The sequence below is a fragment of the Phaethon aethereus genome (genome assembly GCF_964289735.1).
Source record: "Phaethon aethereus genome assembly, chromosome: 1".
In the NCBI taxonomy this organism is placed as follows: Eukaryota; Metazoa; Chordata; class Aves; order Phaethontiformes; family Phaethontidae; genus Phaethon; species Phaethon aethereus.
Genome location: NC_138575.1, coordinates 73,468,637 through 73,483,394, shown reverse-complemented (window position 1 = coordinate 73,483,394; position 14,758 = coordinate 73,468,637). Strand labels below are relative to the sequence as shown.

Sequence of the window (14,758 nt, the reverse complement as noted above, 5' to 3'; positions counted from 1 at the left end):
CTTTAATAGAAAATGTTTATTCATTTGCAGTTTTGTGTAATCAGTAGACAATTAGGACTGCATTTAAGAATGGCACCTGCATGTGAATTAAGCTGGTGTTAAAAAAAATTACTTCAATAATGGCATATGAATTACGCTGCCACATTTCACCTCGTACAGAACTCAGAACCAACAAAAAAGCAGCAAATTTCAGGGAACTGTCTTAATAAATACCAAATCCTAACTAGTCCACAGCTTCCATGAGAATAGGTGCACAGCAGCAATAACGTATCCATTGCACGTAACAGCGTAAGTTTTACCAGCTAAGGCTCACCATCCTTACCTGTAAAAATTCCAGCTGCCTATTTATTTCAGCTGATCTTACCACGCTTCTAACCAGCCAGAGCTCCACGCTGAACAAACCCCCATTTTTGCCCACAAGAACGACACCTGCTCAGGCTGCCCAGAGCTTACCAGCTCTCCACACCACACCTAACGCTAGCGGCAAGTCAGCCCAGGCGCCAGAGATACCGCGCAAAGCGTCTACATGGTTCTGCACCTCCAGGACAGAGTTGTAGCACCAAGTTCCAGTTCGACTATCGGAACGCATGAGTTTAAGCCACAAGCATTTATTTGTGGATCAAAAGCACTGCTCAAGTATTCACAAAGAAAAGAAGAAAAATTTTGCAAAACTTGGCACACAGTTGCAAGTCAAGAAAGAAAAAGAAAGATTAAAACTCCATTGGAAGTCAAGCAATGGTTACAGAGGCCGGCGTATTAAGAAACGTGCCTGCCTGTGGAGGCATCAGAAAATATTATTAAATATCCAGAAAGAGCAGTATCATAGGTAATTCAGGCTGCAGACTGTGCCATTAGAGTCAAAGGAAGAATTACATCCCTCCAGGCTACACAACACTAATTTGAGTGTGTATATACATACACACAGATACATGTATTATATGAAGACGTATGTATATGTGTGTGTACACATACATTTACAAGGTCTCCAGTCACAAGGTCTCCAGTCACATTTTGAGCAGCAAAACCAACATTAGCTTTGAACTACTTTCTTTAAAATAAGAAAGAATGGTTAGCTGTTATAAAACAAAAAAAAAGCGCTCTGCAGATTTGTGTATGGGAACTCTGGCACTAATGACTGAACTGAAAGGATCAGCCTGTTACCCTGGGAAGACCGAGCGCTCTCAATTCCCATTGAAGTCAGTGGAGGCAGGAAGGAGATTAGCAGTAATCGCTACCAAAAAAAAAGTAAGAAAAATAGCATTTTTAACAAACCTTGAGTTGTACAATACAAATTTTAAAATATCACTGAACGACCTCCAGGAGAAGTTAAAGGTATTCACTGTCTCGCAAGAGTAAGATGCAGAGCTACGCCTCAGCACGAGTATTCCTGTAAAAACTCCACCAACAGACTCAAACTAAAACTCCAGCCACATGTAAAATATCTTATCAGTTATCTTGCAACTATAGAGGCACCCAAACACATTTAAGTTCCTTGTCAACACAAAATACAGTGGACAGACCTTGTCAAGAGTAAGCTATGGTTAGCATCACCAGTAAAACTGAAGAGAAATGCACCCGAGAACCCCACCAGCATCCAACACTTTTTTGCCACTCACCAAGCAAGTATCAGGGGAAGGATTCCAGTACTACCAACGCAGAAATAGCCCTCTCTGCATTGGGCGGTGTGGGTATGTGCTGGGAAGTGAAGCAGGATAGTCTACTCTGCAAGGAAGCCCAAGTTAGATCCATTACCTGGTGAGCTCCAACAGGCTACAACAAGACAGACAGACAGAATCTCATAATAAAGTACTTGAAACTGCATTAATGGAGGCAGGGTGGACAGCACATAAGACAAGGTTCTAGAGTCCTTTTTAATCTACACTTTTGCACAGAGGTTTACACTTTACTACAGCTGTCGTTTCAATTGAGATTTAACACATGAACACCGACAAGGTTTCACACGTTTTACTCCGCAGGCAACAAAAAGCTTGGGCGAGCGTATGTAGATTACTGCTTACAGAAGTGGAGAAAAAATGTCTTGGACCTAGCTTCTCAACCCATGCACCGCTGGTCAGAGAGCAAACAGAAATGCTCCTGAGGGTGCCTTTGCAGGCTGCCACCTGAATGGCTTCATTGCCACCACAGGGCAGACAGCCCACCACTCCGGCCTCTTCAGCAGCCCCACATTCTCATTTTGAGGTAAATTTGGGGTGTGCGTTTTTGCTAAGGATCAATATTTTTATGTAACGTAGATAACAAAACGTATTAATGTTCTGCCTGTCCTCCGTGACATTAAACACAAACATACATTGGTTTATTTGAAACTGTACAGCAAAAGTAAGTGCAGGAGACTAGCAGAAGAATCTGTACTCCAGGGTGAGGAACAACAGGTTACTGCGGGTGCCGTGGCTGCAGCTCCAGCATACAGAGATGCTAGCAAGGTATCACCAACCTGCTGGGAGTGCAGTAATTCAAAAAAAGAGTTAACCTTTGGCATTCAAACACTCAGTTCTTTCCCCTTCTGGAATTCACTTCAAACGTGCTTATGGACAAATTTACTCAAACATCAGTCAGAAGGATGCTGCTTAGATTAAGTAACGTTCAGTTTTGAGGTTTACTAATAATTGTTCCCTACGTTATTATCATTTATACAGAGAAAACCAGTCTGAAAGCTTACTCAGAGAAATAAGCAGCTTCTGTAAAACAAAAAATAAATCCAACAACCATCGGTGTCATGATCCTCAAAACACAGCAAGTAATACAGCTTTCCACCAGACATCATCATATTCATATTTCACACAGCTTTTAACGAAGCTGAGATATTTCAAGAGGACCAACCAGTCTAAGAGGAATGGTTGCTTTTTAAACCATCACCAGGGTCTGTCTCAGGAGTTCAGCAACTGCCAGAAAAGCATCCCGAGTATACCCAAGAAGCATCACTGCTACAGCGTTAGGCAGACAAAAATCCCATCAAAAAATTGATTGATGCAGAATATAATTTTACTTTACTTTAAAATTCTTACTACAAAACAAAGCCGACTTAAGCAACCTACAAAGTTGGTTGCAAAGATGCAAATAAGTCACTCTAACCCCGCATATTTCACTGGCAGGTTAGGGGTGCTAGACAAGGAGGCCTCAGCTATGCTCTGCTCTGATATGCAGAGGTTTTGGATTTCTCCAGCCTTATGCAGGGAGAGAGGGAGAGCCTTTAGTTTTCTGATGCTCATAAATACCTTCTCCCTGATTGTTTTCAGTAGTTAATTGTAGTAAAAATGAGAACAGAGTCATGCGGCGACAAGTCCTGGTCAGTGGACACTTCAGATAAAACAGTAAGGTCACTAAAGCATACCACCACAGAGTAACCAACTGGGAAATTTCTTCCTAACTAGTATCAGATTAAGAAAAAAAAATAAAGCAAATTTTTCTAATCCTCAGCCTGTTTGGCATACGAAACCTCTGAACCTCAATAACTAATAAATACAAATGTGTAAGGATTTTAGACACAGCTTCACTCACGCACGTTCCCTGATCAGCACTTGCGTTTGTTAAGCCACAAGCATTTATTTGTTGATCAAAATCACTGCTCAAGTATTCACAAAGAAAGACTTCTTCCTAGCAGTTTAAAAGTAAAAGGTTGGGGGCTTGGGGTTTTTGTTTTTGGGGTTGGTTGGCAGGGGATGGGGGAGCAGTGTTTTTGTCTTTTTTCCAAATTCCCCTCTATTCTTCCACTTGTAGGAAAATACCTATTCAGTACTCCTCAGTCAGCTCTATTTTTACATCTCTTCCCAGTTTCTTCTTAGATGATGATCAGAGGTTTGGGCTAGACCCCAACCATGCATTTTTGGCTGACAAAAACTCAATACAGCATTCCATACTAGGACTTCGCTAATCTAATTTCACTATAATACTTCACACACAGACTTTTTCAGGCACCAGCACTGCCAGCTGACACAAACTCCTTTTTCCTGACAGGTTCCAAAATCAAAAATGTAATTTCACCAGCCGAACTCTTATAACCAGTATCTTTCCTGCGCTGTATATTTTACCCTTCAGTTCAGCAACCAAGGAGGAATAGGAACATAGGAAGCCATGCAGCTGCCTCCTACGTTCAACAGCAACGAAGGACCTGCAGTTTCATCCACACACTCTGCTTTTGCGCTCTTCATGTGGCATTTCCCATTTTATTTATAAATAGTTGTGTGACTGAATAGAGTCACAAGGCGCCACAATACATAAAGCAGTGGCGATTTAGCCTACTTTTCTGGATTCTTGACAAATCTGGAGGCAGCTTCTTTGTACCCAGATCTCCAGTTCCGCTCGTAATTGGCTTTTTGAAGGCCAAAAGCTGCTACCGCTCTTCTTCCAATTACTTTTTTGTTAGCACACCCGGAGTAGAGAAGCACAGTCTTCTGTTGGGGCAGGTTTCTTGATCTGCCTCTACCTCACGGCGCTTACCCAGGCGTTCAGCTAAGGGCAAAACGTTGCGGCTGACGCTCCTCAGCCACGCGTCCGGCCTCACCCGCCGCCGCACCGAAGGGGGATGAGAAGCGAGAAACGCAACTCTAACCCCAAGCGGATAGATAGGAAAACGTTCAAAAAGTAAATTAAAAAAAAAAGAAAGGTTCAGTTAAGTACCACGGACAGATTTTGTTTATTATGTTTTTAACCGCTTTGGCAGGCCGGCTCAGGAGGCGAGTGCCCTCTAGGGGTCCGGCCCCGCCAGCGCCGGCCCCGCCACCGGCACCCGGGCACCGGGCACCCGGCTCACCCGCCCCAGCCTCGGCAGGGGAGGCGGCGGGTGCGTAGCGCTACTGCATCATCATCGTCACCATCATCATCATCACAAGTTTGTAACAATTCCATACGCCTACGCAGAGGGAGAAAAAAAGGTGATCACACTGTTCATTTAAAAAAAAAAAAGTATAAGGTTGATAAAGACGTAGAGCAGCTCTTCCTCTCACAATCTCCTTCAATTGCCAAAGACAGCTCAGAAGGCAAAACACTGATATTCCCCACAAGGTAAAACTTGGACAGACACCACATTTATTGTCTTTCGTGGTTTTTTTTTTTTTTTGCTATTTCTCAAATCATTACCCCGATGGAGAGAACTCCTGATGATACCCCTGTACTTGCAGCAGGACTTCAAGCAAGCCAAGTTAAAAAAAAAAAACAAAAAACCAAAATAAAACAAAAAAACCCAAACTGAAAAACTACAAAGTCCAAAGGAGAGGCATTTATTTTCTGAGTGACAGGCTGACTAACACAGAAGAGACTTTGAGGAAAGAGTTTGGTAATGCATCAGGAAACTTTTGCAAAACAAGCAGAGAAAAAAAAATGCGCACAAAGAAAAACCCGACTTCCACTTTCTTATCTGAGTCTTTACCTTTATTTCATTATCTGTCAAGCAGCATCCTATAAGCTGTACATCTCCCATTAGATTACCCAAGTAAATCACAGCAACTAGCTCAACGCTTTAATTGCAGCAGTGTTTTTTTTATTCTCCAACCATGTAGGACGCAGTCAGCTCACCCCCATTTCAAGCCCTGCGGTTTGCAGGCACCAGAACTCAGCAACCTTTCCAGTTCCAGGGCAGGATTATTAATTTTTTTTATATTACTTTTTAAAAAGAAAAGCCCAAGCAATAGTCCTTCGATTTGCAAAACAGAGCTATGTCTCAGACTCTTGCAAAAAGGAGTGGGAACGCAAGCACAGTAACAGCAGATTGGGACAAATTCATACAAATGTCACAGTTAACATCCAAAACATCATGTGTCACTGTTTTTTCCCCTCCAACCCCCAACAAGCTTCTCAAAACACATTTCATACACAGGGTCACTGTTCTGGCTGTTTATTTAATTAACATGACAAGCCAGCGTACACAGGATTTCTTTCAGTTCCCCAGCTTTGCATTTTCACACTTCAGGCAGAAAGAGCAGAAAGTCACTACTGTATTTTACTTTTTTTGCCAGTATGCCGTAATATACATTTCTTGATTTAACCGATTGACAAAAATAGATTCTAAACCCATCGTGAGAGTTTCAGCAGCAGTTTTTACATTTTTGTGAGGTTGAAGGAAAAAAAAAAAAGAAAAAAATCTAAGTAGAGCGCGTTTGCGTAAATGAAGCCATGCAAAAGAAAATAAAGTATTACGTCTGGAATCCCTGGGTGATTTTTCCTGGAGCCTTACTTAAATATTTTACACGGTTGTGTTTCAGCAAGTCACCAGATGACATAACTCCTCAGTATTCCTCGGTTTCTAGAGACCTAAATGGTAATGCCAGTAAATCTTATCAGAGTAATTACAGCTCAATAATGCTTATTAGCGGGAGGAGGTATACAGTATATAACACTGCATGCCCAACAGAAGACCGTAACTTTGACATACATAAAGTTCAATATCTAGATTTAATCTGCTTTCTCCTCTACAAAATTTTAAATATCTGTATGTTGCACTCAGATCTCTCCTATTTTCAGGACAGAAGACAGGATATGTAATATTGAAAACTGGTTATAAGATATGGGTACATCTGTCCTTTTTTTAGGACAGAATGATGGAGAGCCAGGAAAGGGGGGGGAAGCAATGCATTCCTGGCACTTAGAAAGCTCTCACTGTCAAACAATGAGAAGAACAGATAAAGCCTTAATTTTCCCTTGAAAAAAACCCCAACAAATACATTTATTTTTCTCCTCCGTTTCTTAGATCTTATTGCTGAAGAGATATCTTTGACCATGTGAACTGTCACAGTATTGTCTTCTCAGCTCCACAGACAGACAGCGATAACGACAGACCGGCCTCACAACTCTCCCAGGCTACAGACTGGGAACAGGCAGTCTCACCATCCAGAACCCCATGAAAAACGGCCAAATCGAGCAAAAAGACCTCCGCTGCCGCTGGAGGAAGACAGAGGTGTCTGGGACCAAAGTCACTTATCTGAAAAAATAACTTTTCAAAAAGAGAAACAGGCAGGGAAAGATGTGGCAGCACAAAACAGCTACCAAGTCTCAAACCAATGAAAAATAAGTGACAGACCCTCAGGTGTCCCTCAGTGAGGGAAACAGCTTTTTACTTCTGTAGCTGCCCAGAAGCAGGAAAAGCCAAAGAGAAAGAAGGAAGAAAAATCGGTAGAAGCCCTCTCTGTCCCAGGAGCCAGAGGACACAGATGGGAGTTTGCACACGGAGCCGCTAGCCTCGCAGCTGGAGGAGAAACTCCTCCATCCTCGTGCTACCCACCAGCAACGCTGAGGATCAGAACTTCTCAGCAGGGCAAGACTCAGCACCTCGCTCGTGCCTTCTCGTACGGGGTTGTGTCACCCACTGGTTTGGGAACCGAACAGTAGTTCAAACCCTGATGTATGCTGTACCCGTGACAGTCCTTTGACTAAGGAGGAAAAAAAAAAACACTAAAAAGGCTAAGCAAATCGAACTACTTGCAGCAGCTGCTGTAGCTCATTTAACACACAAAAATCCAAGTTAGCTGAAAGCTTCCCATTCCCCCCAAACAAAACAAACAACAGGCAAGGCTTAAAAGCAAAATTGGGAATCTTTGGCACAGTTTAAAAATCATCCAGCTACTACCTGCTGTGGAGTATTTTACCCACCAAGGTGAAATCATCCCTTTGGACTGTTGTATGTCAAGATTAACACATACAGATCAGAGGCACAAGCTCCAGAACACATGGGCCATATAATAGCCATATAATACTTTAATGGAAAACACCAAGACAGAGAACACATTTCTGCCTTCCCCCCCCTGCTTTTAGGAAAAACTTAAATGTTTGCAAAAACGTGAAGAAGAAACTCCAAAAGCCATCATCCTGGAAGTACTTGTACATTTACCACAAAAAAAAAAGGCATTTGTTCAGTCATTCACTGTCTTATCCATCCATTCACAATTTCTCTCTGCAGCCTCTTTCAAATCTGGGTGAGCGAGCCCTCAAGGAGCTGAGCATCCTCAGCCGGCATTGATGAAATCACAGGCAGACAACATTCAGCTGGGAGTGGGATCAGGCTATTGCAAAGCACACATTTCTCAATGAGACCTATATGGATGCCAGACTGGAAGCTTTTCACCCAAACAATTCGCCAAAGTTAAGAAAGAGAACATATACAAAAATCAACCACAAAAAATAGGATTAAATGAAAAACTAGTAAAGAGCACTTTTAGCAACAAAAGACGGTTGTATCTTGGTGTGGTTTGATTTTGGATAGTGGCTTTTTTTAATTAAAGAGATTTTCTTTTTAAATTCTTTTTGGTGCTGATAAGCAGCTAAGATGGCATGTTTCTACAGAAGGAATAGTTCATGCCATACGCATTTCCAGCTACTCCTACTAGCAGCTTAAACAGAAGTACACTTTGATTTTCAAATGTGTTAATTACCTCTATCCGTGATGTGAGATCGCAGTTCCTGATACTGTCCCTTATATCACAAGGCCACATAGATTCAATTCTGTATTCTAGTAAGGAAAAAATCAGATTATAACTGAGATGTGTGTGAACAAAACAAAAAAAAAAAATCAGAAATTCTGACTTTCGTAGAATCTCATATTAATACAAACAGTCAGACGGGGAGGGAATCACACTCTGTAAATATAAAAGCTCAATTAAATGCTCAGCAACAGGGTTGAGATTACATGAATAAGATTCCACAAGCGACAACGGGAAACATCTCTAAAACTTCACCTAACGTTATTCACCAAATGAAAGCATGTATTTCAAAGCAATCAAGTAGATCCATTTCCTGATGAAAATTATTGGCAGCTCCCAGACGTATTAACAAGCTATCACTCGGACCAGCAACATTCACTGCGTGTTTTTTAAAAACAGGGCGTGAGGGAAGGCCTGGTTTTGTTTATAAAGCCCTCATCTCTATTTTTAACATGTTATATTTAAAAACTGTCCAAAAGGGAAACATTTACCTATGGTTTCTTTAAGTCTATGGGGAGCTGATTTTTGCTACAAACACAAACTTTGCTGTAAGAGAGTCCCACTTCTCCCAGTATTTCTTCAAGGTCTTTACAGAGCTTTGTTTCAGCTTTTCCATTTTTCTATCTTGCTAAAATTTATTTAAGAGGACAGCTTTTAGGGAGGGAAGTTCACATACCCACAACCACATTGTGCTAAAAAAAAAAAAAAAGACAAAAAATCTCCCCAAACTCAAAATTAGTCATCCATTTCTAATCACTCAGTGACGCAAGCAATACCAGATCTCGCTATTGATTAATAGTGAGTGAGAACAAAAGAAAGAGGAATTTGCCAAAATCCTGCAGCGGGTAAACTGAACAGTCGCCAGCTAACTCCAGTCCAGCTCTGCAGCTTGGAAGCAGGAATTGCTCGGGGCAAAGTTGACTACTGTCCCCAGGTAACACACCATTGAGGGGCGAAAAGAAAAAAAAAAAAAAAATCTACCTTGTTATCTATCACCAGTTTAACATTCTGGTATATACAGATGATTACAATTCCCTCCACAAGAAAAGAGGATGTGACCACAAACCAGTGAGCCCTATTGCCAAATGATTACATTTAGGCACTAACTGAAAAGCTGCTTTTAGCTGAAGTGTGAGAGTGAGTGGAAATATGTTTAAAAACTTACAAATGATTATTGTAAGAAACCACCAGAAACGCCTAGCATCATCAAGTAACTATAGACCGTTTTAATTTCTTGGCTTAGATACTGTATTTACAAGTTAGTCTTACACCCTTCTCTCTCTCTCTCTCAGTTGCTATTAAAGTCAGTTCTGAGTCAGCTTTCTACTTTTTCGCATTGCATTTGCCTGGACACCGTGGTAAATATTTATTTTATCTAAACAAAAATGTTAAATAAATAAGTACATTTGTTGTAAAGTAAGCCTCGAGTATATAAGGTTGTCAGGCCCTCTCCTAGAAAATGTCATAACCAACCACAAAGGGATGTAATCAAACCATTTCCAGAAACAAACTAGCCACCCACACCATACGGTTAGATGCCATCACTTGGAAAATACTTAGCTGCTCATCCAGCAAGCAACGCGAAAGAACACCTTTGGTGTAGAGCAATACGCTTCAGCTGGCCACAGTGCACAGAGCCATTTTCAATACTAACTGAAAAATAAAGCTTAATGCCATTTGCCACTTATTCTCCCCCAGGTTTCCCTTTCCACTGCCCAGCGAGGGTTGCGCTGACTTGGAATACGCTCAGTTACACCCGACCCATGGAAGGAGTCTTTTGTGGGGCAATCTAAAATATCCAAAAAATTGAGGAAACGCTTCGAGGACAGAACGAAGTCAACCTTGTGTCCGTGGCAGGACTCCATACAGCTGTGCAGTAAAGATAATGGTGTATGCTTGTTTCTTCTCCCCCCCCCCCCTTTTTTTTTTTTGAGGTGTGTATGTCAAAGAAAGCATCGGTGGTAAAAGTAAGTTCTCCCTCCTCCATTCAAATCACGTCCTCTTAAAGGAAGCAAAGCTGAGCTAAACCGCGTGTGCCTCGCCCCGGCTCCCACCACCGCGGCGGAGTGGGAGCGATCGCTCACAGGGACGGGAACAGCCCTGGGGAGGCAAAGGGCAGAGACGAGCACCGCGCTGTGCCGGCCGGCCTCAGAGGACACGCTGTCGCCCGGATAAGGGACTTCTCCCACCGAGGACAAGCTGCTTGGCTCGCTCTCACACACACACCCTTTAAAGCTTAAAGCAAGTTTAATAGGGCTAAGCTACCTTTCCAGGAAACTACATGTTTGAAAAAGCCTGGTAAGTGATGCTGGGAAAGCCGAGGGCAGCACTGAGGGCAGGCTCCCACCAGCTCCCAGAGCCCCGCGGGTACCATCCGCCTCAACTTTCTGCCAAGCTTCGGAAAAGCAAGCGCCGGTGATGGCTGTAAAAGAAAAGAAAGCCCCGAGCTCTCTCTCCCCATCGCCCGCGGCCGGGGCGAGTCAGGCTGGGGTCGGAGAGCCCCGCATCACCCCCCGGCCCCGTCCCGCGGCGGCAGCGGGACGCCGGTGAAAGCCCGCACCCTCCACCGCGGAGCACAGCTCCCCGCGCCTCCGCCACCCCGCCACCAGCAAAGTCTGGGGCCCGTTCCCCCAGCCGCTGCCCTACCTGCTCCCGGGGGATGCAGGGCAGCGAGGTCCGCCGGTGGGTCTTGCCGCCGCCGCCCGACATCTCGGGGGAGATCATGGAGCTGGACCGCCGCCTCCTCCTGAGCACCGGGGCTTCCTCCGCGGCCGGGGGGGCGGCGGGAGGCTCCGCCAGCGGGGCGGCCCGCCGCGGGAGCCAGAGCCGGTCGGCGTAGCCGGCCAGGAGGATGCCCAGCAGCCCCAGCAGGTAGGCCAGGTAGGGCCGCCAGGACGCCGGGACCCTCTCCAAGGCGACGAGGGACGTGGTCCTGGCCGCGCTAGTCACGGCGAGCATGAGGACGCCCTGCCTCAGCTTCAGCACCAGCCATGTCACGGCGGCCAGGCAGCTCAGCACCACCCCCGTGGCGGCGAGGGAGAGCAAGTGATCCTCCCCCGCCGCCAGCGCCGTCTGCGCCACCGCTTCCCCCCCGCAGCAGGCGGCCAGCAGCAGCGCCGCCGTCCGCGGCCGCACGCCGCCGCGCAGCAGGTAGCGGCCCGCCCCGAAGAAGGCGCCGGCCAGGCCCAGGGGCACAGCGCCGGGGGGCAGCCAGCCCCAGCCCCGCGGCCCCGCGCCGCCCTCCGCCGCCAGCTCCCGGCCGCGCTCCCCCCGCACCAGCCGCACCAGCAGAGCCAGCAGCACGGAGAGGCAGCCGGCGCACAGCGCCGAGGAAAGTTTCCGGCGGCGCCAGGTCTCCCGCGGCGGCGGCAGCCCGGCCCGGCAGGCCGCCGCCCCCCCTCGCGCCGCCGCCGCCGCCGCCCCGCCGCCGCCCCGCGGGGTGCCGGGCTGCCGCCCCGCCGGCGGGCAGCGCCCGCTGCAGCCCGGGCTCCGCGCCTCGCCGCCGGCCATGGCCTCGACGGGCCTCCCTGCGCAGCCCCCGCTCCGGGGCTTATTCCCAGCCGGGCAGGGGCCGGGAGCGACACCCCCCCCCCCCGGCGGCGGTCAGCGGCGGGCGGCCGGGGGGCAACCGCGGGGGCGGCGGGCCGGGGGCGCGCCCCGCCGCAGCGCCGGCATTTCCTGGGGAGCGCGGAGCTCGCCCCCCGCTCGTCTCCGCCCCGAGAGCCCAGCGCCGCGCATGAAGAGCTGGGGAGCGCCTCGCTTCCTCCGCGACCACCTCGGACTTGGCGGGGGGGGGGGGAAGGTGGTAGTAAATTAATTAATTTTTTTTAAAGTGCAAGAGAGGGAGAGACGCGGAGAAATCCTACACGGTGTAAGGAAGGGGCAGGGGGCAGGCAGATGTACCACAGACGTGCTGCTTAATTTCTAGGCCACCGTTTCCCTCACACGCGCTCCCGGCGGAGGCAGGCAGGGAGGGAGGGTCCCCGCCCGGCCCCCGGTTGTCCCGGCCGTGCCCGGTGGTTGCGGGGAAGGAGCCTGCCCGGTCGTTGATGGACCGCGGGGAAGGAGAAATGACCAAAAAAAAAACCAAAAAAAACCCACAGAACACCAAGCCGAGGAAAAAAAAAAAAAGGCCAGCGGAGCCCGGGGGCAGAAGTTGCGAAGTCCTGCCGGGAGGGCGAGAGAGAGATCCGCGGGAGGGACTTGGAGGGAGGCTTCTTGGGAAGAGAGAAAGAGGAAGAGAGAGAAGGAAAACGTTCCCTCCTGAACGCCGCTGGGATCGTCCTCGAGTTTTTGCGCGGAAAAATCAAGCGCTGTCAGCCCCCGCCGGCCGGCAGCGGTGGCTGAAGCCCCGAACCCAACAACGCACCGAACAGCAGCAGCGCGGGGGCTGCTGGAGGCGACAGCGAGGCCGGAGGCTGCCGGGGAAGGGGGTGGGGGCTACTTTCGAAACGTCCGGACCGACTTGCTGGGAAAGGGCTGCGCCGGCCCTGCCCGCCCCCGGTGCGGAGAGGGCTCCGCAGTTGCTCGGGGGGGCCGGGCCGTGTCGCCCCCGCCTCCCGCTGCTGCCCCGCGGGAGCCGGCGGTGCCGTCCGGGCGGAGGAGCTGCCTGCCGGGATGGGGGGCAATTACGAGGTTGTAAAAAAGTCAGAAAGATGGATGCTTATGAAGATCATTACTATTTTTGTTGCTGTTTAATGGGAAGCCCGAGCTGGAAGCCCAAAGCCGGCGGGCTACGGTCTTCCAAAGCCTGATGAGGCTCTAGGCTGCGGCTCCCTCCGAAATCCGCCGTTTCCTTCCTCCAGACCTGCCTCACCCTCACGCCGGAGCGCTCCTCCGCCGGGGGTCGGCAGCGCGCGGGGGGCTGCCTCCGGCCCGGGCCCCTGGACTGCCTAAAATCGCGGTTTGCACGCCTGGAATCAGGTGCCCAATAAAAGCCCGTGCAAGGTCAGGACCTTATTCTTAAAGCCCTGAGTCCCGCCGAAGGGCAGGGAGTAATGTATTTAGCACATATTAATACAAACCACAGAAAAATACAATCACCAGCTGCCAAGGTACAGAACGGTAAAAGTCATGAAACGAACAGATTAGAAAACAGAATTTCCTAGCCCTCTTCCCCCTTGCAAATCTACAGATCACTAATTTGAGACAGATTTATAGCCTTTACGTATTTATTGGTGTAACTATCTGGGTATCATGCCTATCATCCAGGATCCGAGTATCTGAAATAGTAGCATTAGTGAAGCATGGTTTGGATTTTTACTAGAAATGCGTCGTAAAAACAGAGTATGTTTTTAAATAATAGTTTTCCAGCCTAACTATTATGACATATGGATTTATTAGTCATTTTTATGTTTGAAGCTTGGTTTGAAAACAACCTAGATATTGTTAGCAAAGTTTGGCTCTGAGGAATGGAAAGCCTCTGTTATTTTTTAAAGGTTAAGGGTCCAGATTAAGAACAGCTGGAAAGGTTTACAGTTTATTCTGGTGAGACAGCAATCAGCAGGTTGCCATATACACCTAGGAAAACATATCTGGGTTCCATCTACCCCAAGCATCAACATCCCAGAGGCAGAATCAGGGCCCAGATAAGTATGACGCTTAGATCCTTTTCAGCTTTTTGTAAGTAAGATGCATCTCTTGGATATTTTTAAACCTAGACGCATCAAAATAGAGTGCAAATAAATTGATATTGCAACACTGGATGACAACACATGCAACAGTTGCAGTTCAGATAGATCAGACCTTTGACCTAATCCTTCCTATCAAGTAGCATACACTTACCTCTTAGTTTATCTCCACTTTGGTACTTTGCAATTAGATTTACTGATGTCAGAAATGTCGACACTTCAAATACAGTCATAAATAAAAAAAAAAAAGCAGAACTAGAGGAATAAACACTCCCTACCTTTATTTTTTGCTGCACATCCCCTTTAAATGTGTGTTACTTACAGAGATCAAAGCAGATAATGGTCTGTATTCTTTTCATTCCTTAAGCTAAAACATTAATTATGCACTTTATATTAAAAGCAGCACTATTTTTTTTGTTGGACAGATTCTAGATTAGTTTAAAGAAATGTATTCTTTGTAATAGCTGTTATAGTAACGGTTTGAGCCTAATAACAAGGTGTTTTTTTCAAGAGTATGTCGAACTCATTAAATGATCGAAACACATTTCTGGGCTCTGCCTGCCTGTATCTCTGAGGCTGCCGTGAACCCAGCTGGCAAAGTGGGGTTTACAGGTGTTAGGCTTCACCGAAGATCTGGGCTCAAGCCATCAATGGCTGAGCTTGCCTGCAGCTAGCAACTCTAAACCAGAGACAACATCTTTC

The 14,758-nt window shown here is 47.0% G+C and overlaps 1 protein-coding gene across 1 annotated transcript in view; it reads right to left on the bottom strand.

The window, feature by feature from the left end:
• PDE3A (phosphodiesterase 3A) overlaps positions 1-11,936 on the bottom strand; it is a gene marked incomplete at its 5' end in the record, with an annotated part of 263,037 nt that extends 251,101 nt beyond the window's left edge. Inside the window, one exon of the mRNA XM_082003203.1 lies at positions 11,073-11,936. Within this exon, the coding sequence (XP_081859329.1) occupies positions 11,073-11,936 (864 nt within the window). The remainder of the gene's footprint in view (positions 1-11,072) is intronic.
• Positions 11,937-14,758: the final 2,822 nt, after the last annotated feature.